General features: G+C 55.6%; 2 protein-coding genes across 7 annotated transcripts in view; both read right to left on the bottom strand.

Moving 5' to 3' along the window:
• Nucleotides 1-13,626, bottom strand: part of CFAP61 (cilia and flagella associated protein 61) — a 118,590-nt gene that overhangs the window by 3,908 nt on the left and 101,056 nt on the right. For all 6 annotated transcript variants that reach the window (XM_055816551.1, XM_055816548.1, XM_055816550.1 and 3 more), the window contains 2 exons: nucleotides 10,491-10,581; nucleotides 7,723-7,888 (listed from right to left, as the gene is read on the bottom strand). In XM_055816551.1, coding sequence (XP_055672526.1) covers nucleotides 7,723-7,888; nucleotides 10,491-10,581 — 257 coding nt within the window. The remainder of the gene's footprint in view (nucleotides 1-7,722; nucleotides 7,889-10,490; nucleotides 10,582-13,626) is intronic.
• INSM1 (INSM transcriptional repressor 1) lies at nucleotides 4,083-6,421 on the bottom strand. The gene is given in 2 exon segments (XM_055816557.1): nucleotides 4,083-6,228; nucleotides 6,231-6,421. Coding segments are annotated over 2 exon segments (1,371 nt in total). The 5' UTR covers nucleotides 6,274-6,421; the 3' UTR covers nucleotides 4,083-4,900.

Here is a 13,626-nt window from a genome sequence, read left to right as displayed (position 1 = left end):
CTGGCCTGGCCATCTCTCCGATTAACATATCAGATGTTTCCACGAAGCAGACCTCTGTTATGTGGACTGTAAACTAAATTTAATTAATACCATTAAAAGCTGTAATGAGGCTTTTTATCTGCATGGAAGGATTTGGGATGTTTGAGTGCAATGCACAAAATGCAGGCAGCCCAGGCACCCTGCTCCTCCACCACAGGGTGATGCCTGGCTGCCCCAGGTAGCTCGCCCTGCCACGCAGCTGCAGCAGTAGCCGCACTGGCCCGAAATGCCTGCCAGGACCCAGCACCCTCACAGGCGGGCAACAGGGCAGAAGACATGCTGATACCACCACCCTGCGGCACCCCACACCATCCTGCATCACCATGTGGCACCGTGTGGCACCCCACATCCCTCTGCAATCACCCCATAGTATGTCACATCACCCTGTGGCACTCCACATCACCCCATGGCACCCTGCATCACCCCACGGCACGCTGCAGCACCCCATAGCACTCTGCATCATGGCACTGCATGCCCCGCCAGGGACGGACGGGCAGAAACGCTTGCAGCAACTTGAGCCACTCTCCCAGCCACCAGCTCATGAAAGGCGACACAGGTTTCTGAACAGGTTTGCATGGGAAAGAGGCCTGACACCCAAAGCAAAAGCCCCACTGCCAGCCCATGACACAAACCAGAAGATGCAGAGCAAGGCCAGGCTCCCTCCTGCCACACAGCCACGCGCCCCAAAACCTTTGGCCATGCCCAGCTGTGTCTCAGCGAGTCACCCAAGCAAGGCACCTACTGCACTGACAGCTGCCAGTGACCATGCTGTTGATACCAAAGACTGTTAAAAACCTACACTCAAGAAGCGGCATCAGAGACACTGTTCCTCTGCTAGCAGCAGCACTTGGCACTGACATCGCCAAGAGGAAAAGCTCTTCCCAGCCTCTCGCCAGCCCCGCACCCGCGGTTCAGTGATGGTTTCTGAGCTGCATTTTTTAGGACCCTGCAGGTTCCTGTAATTAATCTCCCTGGTTCCTTTCAGTTTGCAAACAATCCGTTTCAGACCATGTGTTCAGCTCTTTGTGTGCTCAGAGAGGTGAGAAGGAAGGCTCCAGCGGTCTGCAAACTGGGTAAACATCTCTGCCCAAGCGCACAAAGAGTGAGCAGCCTCTCTACCTGCACGCCAACTGCCTCCCAGTATTGGAAATCGTATCACATTTGGGGTAGCATCAGCATTTTCCGTGGGGCCCAAACCTGTTCCTGCTGAGAGTCATCAGCAAATTGATTTGTTAGCTGACAGCAGGAGGCTTTGTTTGCACAGCGCTGGCCAGCCTGTGCTGCCGGATGGTGAGAACATGGCACCAAAAAGGCAACACCTGCATTCCCAGAAGCTGCTGCAAGCAGCGCTAGTCGAGGTCTGGGTTCTGTCATGCTGCTCAGCTCTCAGTGCGTCCACCGAGCTAAAAGTGGCTTGAGGGTCTGACGGGCACAGAGGTGGAGGCAGAGGAGGGCCGGGCTGCAGCCCTGTGCCAGGGCCCGGGCGGTGGGACAGCACCGGGGAGGAGCACGCTGGGGCAAGCTGGTGCGGGGCAGGGACAGATCCCTCCCCAAAACGCTGCCCGAAGGAGGCTTGCCCTGAGTGGTGGCAGCACGATACCCTTCACTGCCAGAGCTGCAAGAGACACGGACAGTGACGCTGATCGCTCCCCGTCAAATCCCTCAAGCAGCTGGTGCCTCACACTCGTACTGACTCCGATACTCATTTCCCCAAAGCCCTGCAGCGGTGCAGCCATGCAAGGAGAGATGCGGCGTGGATGGCCCAGCAGCATTCTGTGCCAAGGCTGCTGTAGCCCGGTGACTCCAAGAACAACTCCCCTTGCTTACAGGGTGTTTGTGAACGGAGCCCAGTTTCTAAAGCACTCCCGTGTCACCCCTCCTTACTCCTCCCCAAGACACAAGAATGCGAGCCTCTGCTAACCACATTCTCTGCTGCCATGTATGTTCCCGTCAGCAGAAGATGCAGAAGCGTGGGTGCTGATGGCTACCCTGACAGCTCTCTACAAACCCAGGAAACTCTCCTGACCCCCAAGAGATTTTATCTGACTCCTACCGGGACAGGCATGACTTCACTTGACTCTTGGGAAATCAATACCAACATGAAGCAGTTGTTTTGTGGCCTGCTGGTGCCACAGGCTTAGAGCAAAGGTTTCAGCAGTTTCAGCACTGCTGTGAAGACACGGCTGGAGCCTCTGGGAGTCTCTGAAGGATGTGCCAGACACCAGTCTGGAAGCAGTAGTGTCCAGTGGCCCAAGATGACAGCCACGTGCATTGGCCAGCTCCCCTCAGGGAGCTCCTGCTCTGTACGAGCAGGGACAGCGTCCTGCCCAGCCCACCGACAGCTGTGAAACCCCAGGCTCTGACAGCCCAGCACCTGGGACTTTCCGAGGCCAGGGAACCTGGCAAAAGCAAAACCACACTTATCTCTCAGACTGTTGAGGCCACAATCTCTTTTTCAGTGTTATCAATTTACAGTTAAACCCACAGCTTCACCTAGACCTGAAGTACTCCTGGTACGACAAAGTTGGTTTTCCCAGGAATCAAGGCAGCAGGAGCATACTGGCTCTGGTGCTTTTTAGCCTGACTGAACAAGAAGAAGAAAAAGAAAAAAAATCTTTCTCTAGAAAGATTTCCTTTCTCCAGAAGCTTTTCTCTATCAAAAAACATTCAGACATTTCCTGCGGGAAGTTCCAGAAGGTCACCTGCTTTTCCCACAGCAAAGTAGCCGTCCCTCAGAGGAGAGCCTTTAGGTGAGTGAACGTGGCAGAACAGGCTGGAAACCTCTTTCAGTGAGCAAAAGCCTCAGCAGCATTACCAGCCCCGAGACAGGCCATGCCAGAACACCCAAGCCAAGACCTCTGAGACCACGCTCGGCCCTTAACACACCGGTGCGTGACTGGGTATTTGCGCTTGGGGTTGCCACACTGCAGAGCTGCATGCCATGAGGCTGGCTCCGTGGCTTCTCCTGCTGGTAAAGGGAGAGATTGTACAGCTGTGCTGCAGCACCTGCAAGAGAGGTTTCACTGACCCAGCATACATCTTCCCTGCTTATGCTGACATTGTAACCATTTTTGCCAAAAAAATACTAAGAACCTACTTTTTGACCAAACCCGTGCAATTCCCACCTACAGACACAAGTCATGGGGCACCTGCGCACATCAGGGCCGATGACCCCAAGCCAAACTGCTCCTTAAACCACTCCTGGGACCTGGTAGGTCCTACACAGAGCCCTGCCATGGGCCAGATCTGCCACCCCTCTCACAGGGTGAGCCAGGGCTCTCCGCACCCTGGTTTCCCCCTGCCTCAGTCACTGCCCTGTGAGGTTTTTTCACACACTGGCACGCTCCCCCTTTCCAGTGAGGAGCCCCAGCACACCGGGTTGGCCAAAACCCTGGAATTACGGAGGGACACTGCAGAAATCCCACCACAGAGCAGAGTGGGACCAGGCAGGATTGGGCCCTAGCTTTGAAACAAGGCAAGCAGAAGCTCAGCCTTCTTCACACCAGCCTCCACAACTGACAGCTGCAGGACAGCAGCTTTTCCTCGAGAGCCCCGTAACCCCACAGATCAAGAGTGCCAAGCACAAGAGAAAGCCACCCAAGTAAATAGCGTGTCCTCCCACATACAAGGATTTCCCTGAGTTTTCCACTTCTCCTTCAAAGGTGCTCCCCCTCCTCGTGTTTTCCCTGCAACACTTTCCTGGGAAGGTCCCCATAAAGTCTCTCGCAACTATTCCCTGCAGCAGCACCTGGGGACAGCGGCAGGCCCGGGGCCAGGCTCAGGCTCCAGCCCGCGGCGCAGGGAAGCGGCCCCAGCGCTTCACTTCACGAAGGGGGGGCAGCCTTCTTCCCCAGCACCAGGCACACCTCGCCCTACTCTTCTCCCCCCACCCCCCCTTAATTAATCTCATCAAAAGGTCCAGAGCAGGCTGGCGGCTAGTACGGCACCCTGCCAGCCGAAGCCCAGAGCCTTGCCCCAGCATCCCACCCCCCCACCCCGCCCCCGGGGCCAGCCCAGCAGGCAGAAGCAGGAGGCAGCAGGGGAACGCTTGAATTTGAAAATATTTTATTTGAATAGTAAATAATTATACAGTTGAAACAGTCCTATCGAAGCACTCTATAAATAGCTAACAGTTAAGAAAATAATGTGTGTAGAAAAAGAGATTGCATCTAAAAGTAAGAGCTGTCAGTTGCACAAGATAAAATGGTTAAGATCATGTGTTATTCTAGGTATAAAAGTTAAAACCTTTTTAGCAGATCCCTTTAGAAAAAAAGATCCTCTAAAACGCACAGTGAAATGGCAGGCGGGGGAGACAAAAAAAGGCGCATTAGAATATCCGTGATCAAATAATATCAATCTTCATAATTAATATAAATAAATAACGAATAAATAACATAATTACTCAAACCAACATATACAGACAGTCAACTCATCAGCTACCTTAAAAGGGAAAAACGAAAACAGAAAGTTGGCATGTCACAGTTAAGGCAGTTTCTACAGCATTTTCTGGAGACCATCAACAGCAGAGTCAAGGCATTTGTGGCTATACTAAAGGAAATTTCTCGTTTCTTCCTCAAGCGCTTTGATCTGTTCACAGATACATAAAACGCGAAACGAACGAACGAACCAAAACGAAACGAACCGGGGAAGAAAACCCAAACCAAAACCAACCATGAAACCGAAGCAAAGCAAAGCAACAAAACACAAACCGAGACCCCGGGAAGGTGAAACGTAAAGCCAGATTCCAGCAGTTCACAAGCCGTATTAAAGCTAATGGTGCGGCGAGCCCGCAGCGCGGCCGGGCAGCCCCGGCGGGAGCGGCCCCGGCGCCGGGCCGGGCCCCGGGAAGGCACGGGCGGCTCTAGCAGGCGGGGCGCAGCGGCACCTGGAGCAGGATGACCTGCCTGTTCTCGGAGGGGTGGCACTTGTTGATGTGCCGGGTGAGGCCGGGCGAGCTGTAGAAGGTGGCCGAGCAGTACTTGCAGGGGAAGACCTGGGCGGCGTGCAGCAGGCGGAGGTGCCGCTCCTGGCTGCTCTTGCTGGGGAAGGTCTCCCCGCAGACGGGGCAGAGGCGGCACTCGGCGGGCGGCGGCGCGGGCGGCTCCTCGCCGGCGGGCTCGGGGGCCGGGTGGCCCAGCAGGTGCTTGCGCAGGTAGGCCTGCCGGCGGAACCGCTTGGCGCAGCGCGGGCACTCGAAGAGCCCCTCCTCGGAGCCCGCCTCGGAGGCGCCGCCGGGGCTCGGCGTGTCCCGCTCGCTGCCGCTGCCGCCCGCCTCCTTCGGCGGCTCCTCCGGCGGCGCCCGGCCCGCCTCGGGGCCGCTCTTGGTGGCGGGCGGGCGCGGCTTGTGCCAGCGGCGGTGGGAGGCCAGGTTGGCGGGGCAGGAGAAGACCTTGTCGCACTCTGGGCAGCGGTACTCCACCCGCACGATGCGGGAGCAGCGGTGCTGCGCCAGCGCGAAGGGGTCCCCGTACTCCTCCTTGCAGAGCTGGCAGATGAACTCGCCCAGCGGGCGGGCGCAGCCGCCCCGCGCCTTGGCCGGCGCCTCCACCGGGCCCTCCTTGATGCGCAGCCCCAGCACGGGCGACGTGGTCACCTCGTCCTCGAAGGTCAACTTGCGTATCGCCTTCGCCTTCTTGCCCGACGGAGCCTTCTGCCGGCCGGGCTCGGCGGCGCCCGGCGGGCGCTTGGCGGGTGGCGGGCGGCCCGGGGCGGCCGGCGCGGCCGGGGCGGGTGGTGCGGGGGCTCCGCCGGGGGCTCCGCCGGGCGGTTCGGCGGGCCCGGCGGCGGCCCAGAACTTGAGGTCGGCCGGAGCGAAGAGGAGCGGGTCCATAGTGCCGGGCACGGCCGGGGCGGGGAAGGACTCGGCCGAGACGGGCGAGCCCAGGCTGAAGCCGCGCTCCAGGTACTTGTCCCTGCTGACGGGCCGCGTGGGGCTGTACAGCGCCTGCACGGCGGCATCAGGCGTCCCGAACGGCACCGGCGGCGAGTCCCGCGGCGAGTCCCGCGGCGGCGGGGCGGCGGGGCAGGCGGGCGGCGGGGCGGCGGCGAGCGGCGGGCCGGCGGCGTCGCGGCAGCAGCGCGCCCGGTAGGAGACTGGGGTGGGCCGCCGGCTGCGCTTCACCAGGAAGCCCCGGGGCATCTTCGCGCCGCCTCCGCGCCGGCGGCGGCCGCGGCGCACGCTGCTCGCTCTGCCCGCGGCGCGGCCGCCGCCGCCTTTAAGCGGGCCGGGGCCATTGTTCGGCCCGGCGGCGGCGGGACCGGCCAATCAGCGGCGCCGCGGCGGGCGGCGGCGGCGGGCGGAGCGGGTGCACCTGAGCCCCCGCCCGCCCGGCCCCCGGCGGCGGCACACGCCCGGCCCCGCCTCCCGCACGCTCCGCGCCCCGCGCCGCCGCCCGGCCCGGCACGCGCGGGCCTTTGTGTGCCGCCACGGCCCCCCCGCCCGCGCGCCGCGGCCCCGCCGCCCGGCCCGGCCCGGCCCCGGGGGACTGGCAAAGTGGCTGCCGCGGCGGGCCGAGGAGCGGCGGCCGTGCCGTCGGGAGGGCGCCGGGGCGGCCCGCTCCGGCGTCAGAGGCCGAGCCGGGGCTCTGGCCCGGCGGGAAGGACGAAGCCGGGGCGGCGGGCGGCCCTGTTACACGCCGTGCGCCCGCCGCGGGTCCGCGCGCACCCCCTGGCCCCGGGCCGTGCTGCCCGCTCTCCCGCGGGGGCCGGCCCGGGGGCTCGGCCGGCGGGCTCCGTCCGAAGCGCGGCACGGCGGCCGCACGGCGAAGCGGGCTGTGTGCGGGGCCGCCGGTCGCCGCCGGCCGCAGTGGGACGCGAGGGCGAGCGCTCCCCGATGCGCCAGGGGGCGGCGGCACCGGTGCCGCGGCCGGTCCCCGGGCAGCGCGGCGGGGCGAGCACCGGGCCGCGGCCCCGCTCCCCCTTAACCCTTTGTCTGCGGCGCGGGGCGCCCGCCGGGGCTGGGGGGGGGGGGGGGGGGTGCCGGGCCGCTCCGCGCGTCGCAGGTGGTGGCGGGGCGGGGGGGAAGCGGGGCGCCCCCCGCTGCGAGCAGCCGGCCGGCCACGGGGTACCCCCTCCCCCGCGCCGGCCCCGCGCGCCTTTGTGGGGGGCGGCGGGGCACGCGGGCGGCACGCGAGCGAGCGCCGGTCCCGCCACCGCGGCCCCCCCCGCGCGGCCCCGCTCGCCGCCTTTGTGCGCCTCATTAGCATAAAGCTGCGCGACCCTCCCGGCGGGCGGCACAAAGGGGAGGGGGGGGGGGGGGGGGGATCGCCCGCACCGGGGGCCGCCGCTTTGCCGCGCGCTTCGTCAGCGAGCCGGGCCGGGCCGCGGGGGGGGCTGTGGGGGGCCGCCCTGGCCGCGCAGCCCCCCCGCCCGCCCGGTGGGACAGGCGTGCCGCGGGGCGGGGCGGCCCGCCGGGCATTAGCATACAGCTGCGGACCCGCCGGGCACGCGCCGCCGCCCCTCCGTCGGGGCTGCGCACCGAGACCCCCTCCTTGCCCCCATCCAGGCGCACACCGAGACCTCCCGGTTCCCCACCGGGGCGGCACACCGAGACCCCGCCCGTTCCTCACCGGGGCTGCGAACCCAGGGTGACGCTGCCCCCCGCCCCGTCGGGGCGCACAACGGCCCCCCCGGACCCGTTCAGCCCGGCGCCGCCTCACGCGAGCGGGCCCCGCGCTGCCTCACCTGCCGTCGGCGGGGCTCCGGGGCCGCTGGCCGGGGCGTAGGCGGGCAGGCGGGCGCGGTGGCGGCGCAGGAAGCGCAGGACGGGCTCCCGGAGCGGCGGCGGACAGGGGCTCTGCTCCGCCCGGTCCTCCGGGGGCGGCTCGGCGGCGGGGGGCAGCCCGGGCACCTGCAAGGCAGATCCGTCAGACGCCGGCCCGGGACGCGCACCGAAGACGGCACGTGTAGCGGCAGGGACCGAAACCGGCGGGGGGGGGGAAGATGTGTCGGGTGTGAGACGCGTGGCGGAGGGGCTCGCACCGGTGGCACCGAGCCCACCCCGTGGCCAGGGGAGCTCCGGCGGGGAACCTCTCCCCGACCCGGGGAAGGCAAGGCAGGCGCGGCCACCAGCTCGGGCAGCTCCCCACTCCGCCGGCACCGCCTCGGTTGCTTGTCCCTCCCGCAGTTACCCACACAGTCAGCGGCCGCCGATGCAGCATTTGCGCGGAACTGCAAGACCTCGCCGGTCTGGGGCAGGCTCCGAGCATGCACCGGAGCCCCCCGCCCCACCTAACTTATGGCTGCTTTAAAGGGCCTTCTCAGAGCAACCCCAGCTGCAATGTGAGATTTAGACCATTATTTTTTATTGAGGACAAGTGCCTTTTCTAGAGCATCTCGTGCTGCACGTGTGCCCTCTGCTTGCTGTCGTACTCCCCGCTGATGTAGGTGCAAAAACCCAGCCCCACCATCTGCATGTTTGCATTGCTGGAGCGCTGCATGTTGAAATAAACACATGTTTGTGAGCCTGTGAAAGGGTAAACATTCCCCGCGCCGTAGCTCAGCTTTCAGCAATGGACAAGAGTATCCTGTGCAAGAGTCATGCCTACATCGGCTGCTGCATCAGGATGCCAATTTCAATGTGCAGGCTGAAGACGCAGTCCCTGGCCCAGCTGCAACGGGCTTTTCTAGGCATATCTTTCTTACTAGTAGTGACCATTTCCATAAATACTATCCCTAAATGCATGAGACCATTGCCAGTTTCTGTGGAAACGGTAACCAGAAATGTCTGACTTCTGCGTATTTGCACTCACAGTTTTTAAACATCTCTTTCAAAAGGTGTATTGTTCCCTCATTTTTTACATTTCATTACTAGTTTATCTGTGTGCTGAAGCGAGCCTGGAATATGAGCAACAGGAAGCAAAGACAGCAGGTCTCTCGCTCCATATAGAAATAAGAACCAATCCCAGGGCATTTAAGATACATTCCACTAAGTGCATAGTACCTGCTATGTGTTTGGCAATGTGCCCAGAAGGAACACCCAAGGAAAGCATAAACGTGACACTTAGTAAATACAGTTAGAATCACCGTGAAGAAAATCCAAATAAAAATACAAAACAAATCTGCATTCAGATGCAGATGCCGTCATCTTTGTTCATGTAAGCAATTCTGACTCACAGAGATGCTTTCAGTCTGTTCAGTGAGACTATTTGTGTGTGGCAGGACAACGGCAACAAGAAAAGGGTAAGGCAAGCGAGCCTCTAATTTGTGGGACACCAATTCCCCTTTCTCTGAGGATGTTCACATTTTAACAGCATGCGAAATGTGGCTGTGTGACGGCAAGAGAAACACTTCCCATCAGGCCTCCCATTCTGCACAGAATTTCATTTTGTGTCCTTTTATAGATGTCTTCCAAGAGAATCTAAAGTAAAACCGCACTGAGGAGCTTTCTGTATCATGACAATAGGAGGAAAATTGCATCTAGCCCTTCTGGGAGGAGGCGGGGGTCGAGCATTTGTGCGGCTACAGCTGTGACCCACAACAGGGCACCAGTTTGGGCCATGGAAATGGGTGTGCTACAGTCCACACAACATCCCGTCCTTTTGTCACCCTGCCTCCATTTACAGTCGATTCTGATTGTTTGCTGCACAGTTAAAAACTGTTGCAAGTGAATAGTCAAACAATATTGCCATGGCACGGAATTCCATTGCGTTAAACAAAAGCAAAAGCAGCATGAGGAGAAAGAAGGCAAACTGGGTCCCAAGTTGCAGGTCGGAAGTACCACGATCCAGACCGCAAGCTACGTTTGAGAGATCAGCCAGAAATTCATCAGGGGGTAGGGGAGGCAGTTCTTGGGGTTGTTGGAACCATTTGCAGTTAGCAGTTCTTTTTGTGGGGCACGGTGGGCTTTGGATTTTGAGCAGATGAAGTTGCAGGCTGCTGAGACTTTATGCCTCTGACTACGGTACTAAGGCCAAAGCTGTAAACAGCATTAGCAACCATTTTAATTTCATCCTTGCTCAGGAAATCCACTTAGCACTGAAAAGCCAGTTGCTTTCACTCTTTCAGCTAGAAAAGCCATTCCCTATGGGTAGATGTTGGAAAATCTACTTCTCACAGGCTCAGCTGAGACAGGTTTAAGATGGCCCGAAGTGTGTTTGTATTAAGTAACATTAATAAAAAAAGGGGATAACTGAACAATAAAGCCTCTGGATTCTGCTGGGTACTTGTACTAAACTGCACGTGTAATGCAAAAATGCTGTGAAGGAAAACAAAGCAATGTAAAGTTATATTGGCAAATTTTAAAAATACGCCCAAATAAGGGAACTGAACAATATGCTGTGTGCTTGGTGAACCCACCCAGCTAAGGGCTATAGGATCTGCTCAGGTTTCCCAGAGGAATTAGCTAAACTGAAACGTAAAGCTTTAGGAGAAAGATGGGAGAAGAAACTGAAATGAACAACACTAACAAATTACCTAAATAATAAAATGTACTCGCCAGTCATTTTTCTTACCTGCTCTGACATCAGGGTTTGGCGCAGCTCCTTCTTGAGATCAATAAACCGATCATGATAGATGGCCATGGACCAAGGTTCCCTGAAGTAGCTGGTTAAAAAAGAAGAAATTTAGTTATCTTGTGAACTTCTCATTAACCACTAATAAAGTATTTACCTGCTTTTTTGCCTTTATAAATTACAGTTCTGGACCCATCATGATCGTTTGTTCATAAAATGCCTCCTGTAACAGCATGGTCAATCAATTCTTTTAATGGATGTTCCTGATGTACAGCCAGCTTCAGTAATTACATTTAAAGTGGCTTAATTCAGAGCTGTGGCAAGACCCAGTGAAGAATCCTGATTTTATCAGAATTTAAAAGCCTGAAGACCTGTAAAGAACGGTGTCTCCATTATCTGTCCTCATTTGAGAAAAGCAGATTGCAGGATTAACTGAACTGCTGCATAAACAAATTAAATTTGTGTAGACAATGACACAAATGTTGTTCATTATTAAGGTTTCTGGATTAATAAAGGCCAGAAAAACAGGCCACCACGGTGTTGCAATATGTTCTTTGCACTAGTACGCTGAAGCTAAATTGAACCTATTCTAGGAGGAAGCTCTTGTAACTTTTTCTTTCAGTGACAGCATCTATGGCAGCATTCTTCTGTGAAAAAGGAGTAACAAGATGGAGAGGACATGACTCGATGTAGAACCTCAAGGCTGTAAATATAACCGGAGGCAGCTAGATTACAAACCTGTGATTTATTTCTCTTTTCTCTGTAATGAAAAATAATTTTTACTGCTTCAGTGAGATGCTCTGTGTGTAATTCTTGTTAGTGCTGACTGGAGTCAGGAGGTGCACCATGTTCATCCCAGTAATGAATGAACAGATGTCAGCAGGGTCACCCAGGAACTTTTAAGACGGGTGCATTTGCATGGCTGCAACCAATGTTTCCATCTTTGGAATGGCAGCAGCACGCTTGGCACTGTTGTCAGGAGTACATGTATGCTATCACTTGATTCAGTTGCATGGTCTTTAAATGACCATCTGAATAAAGCAACTTAAAAGGTGCTACACAAGTTTAATAATTCTGACGTACCCGTCTGCAGAAAACTAACCTGCAGTTTTCTTTTTGCAGATTTTTTTCTTCATTAAGGTCAAATGGCAGGGTTTCCCCCTCCCACTCTTTGAATTAAACTTCATCTTTCACCAGTCCCCTGCACAACTAATAACAGTTTATGCATCTGGCAGAACTTCGCTGGTTTTTCACATGCTCATCCCATCATAAGCTCCCCTCCGCCTTCCCACTGAGCCCCTTCATCTGCGTTTCTCTTTGTATCACAGGCTGGCTGGGGCTGCCTCTCCTGGATTTGCACAGTGGCCAGCACAGTCTCTCTGTTCATAGATAGATATGTTCATAGTATAAATATTTATAGACACCACTACAAATAACCGTGTTCTTGCTACAGTAAGCGCTGCCCAGCCTAGAAGTCTCTGGTAGCATGTTACCATGACTGACACTACCTATTCATTTGGACAGGAAATGTTAGAAAAGATGAGCTCAGCTTTAACTTTAACTTTTATATACCTATAACATGTGCAGAGAGCTAAAGAAGAACAGGATATTCCCCACACATTTAAAAAAAAGCCTTCCATTTCAGAAGAAAAACGCCACCCAACAAAAACCTTTAACTCAATCATGATATTAGATAGCAAAGCAGCAAAAAGGGGGGTGTTATACAAGAATACATTAAGGTAATTGAAGACACTATTTTTTACTGATATACCCTGCTAACCTTTTTCCACTGGCCAAACATTTTGTCTTCAAGCTGGCATCTTAATTTTAATTCTAACCCTGATAAGGTGATTTCGTCTCTCGATGGAGACGTATCTTCCAACTGCCTTACCGTGGTTCAGCTGTTTCCCTACCTCACTGAGAAGCTGCATTAAATGATGTTTATAAAACGTTTCAGGGATGCTACATATTACTGGTGCTGTTACCAGCAGCTCAGTTCTTAATTGCATTTTTGACTGCCTCTGTCAATATCCACAGATTTGGAGCTCAAAACCTGAAATGCATCACCCAGTTTGCAATATTTAATGCAAATAAAACACCTTGTTTGGGGGAATGGAGAACATCTTGTCTGTATTTTCTAGATAGGCTGCCAAGAGGAGCTACCAGTAAACAACATTTACTACCAGATTCCCTTTACTTCCCTTCACCTGAAGAGATGGAATCACCAAAGGCAATTTAAAGATCTGCTTCACAGAAACAATTACTTTCCTTGCTGGCTCTGCTTTTTTATCTATCTTTTCAGTTAGAATCACCTTTATAAAGGAGCACATGGTGTTTTCAAGAAAGCAGATCTACATATGGCTGCTAAAGGGAAGTTTAATAATGAAAAAACCCATTTGAAGCCAAACCAACAAGTTGACTTTCTGAGGTTCATTCTCAATTTTATTACCACTTCAGCAGCAGTCCCTCAGGGCAGGCTGTAGAAGGCTTGAAAGTATAATGCTCTTCAGTATACAAGATGAAGCTGGCATGCTACCAACAGAGGCTCAAAGGCTCCTCAACTATCATGAGAACGGCATCTGCCACATGTGTTTGCACCATTTAGTCTTTCATAACCTGCCAGAGTGATCAGGCTAAATATGTACAAGATGACAATGTTTGCCAGGAGCATAACAGGTTTTCAAACTTGGTCACTTCCTAACGGGGATCCCCTGCCGACAGACTTTTATATCGACAGAAGTTATCATGGGAAGGCATTTGTAACAAGATGGGATGAAATGGTCTCCTTTTGAAGACAATAAGCGACATCCTTTTTGTTGCTAGGAAGCTGGTCTCGCCTTTCTTTGACAAACAATATTTAAAGTCTGTTCTGCCTCATTTGTGATGTGTAGCCTGCATTAGATGAAAGAACGAGGAAAATATTTAGTGGCATTCTCTAGAAAAGAGATGGAATCTTTCCCTTTTCAAGAGATGCAGCGTTAAATAAAATGGATACAGTTGGCCACTGCTAGCAAGCAAAAACAGAGTATGCATGCAGGCGGCTTCCCATCTGAGAGCTATCTGTGTTTATTCTCCATTTCATTTGCAACTACACACCACTTTTGCAGAGCAAGGCTTCTGCCTCTGAAAGCTAATT

The sequence above is a fragment of the Falco peregrinus genome, chromosome 11, assembly GCF_023634155.1.
Source record: "Falco peregrinus isolate bFalPer1 chromosome 11, bFalPer1.pri, whole genome shotgun sequence".
NCBI classification, from domain to species: domain Eukaryota; kingdom Metazoa; phylum Chordata; class Aves; order Falconiformes; family Falconidae; genus Falco; species Falco peregrinus.
Note: the sequence above shows the minus strand (reverse complement) of the source record. Positions and strands in the feature narration are given on the sequence as shown.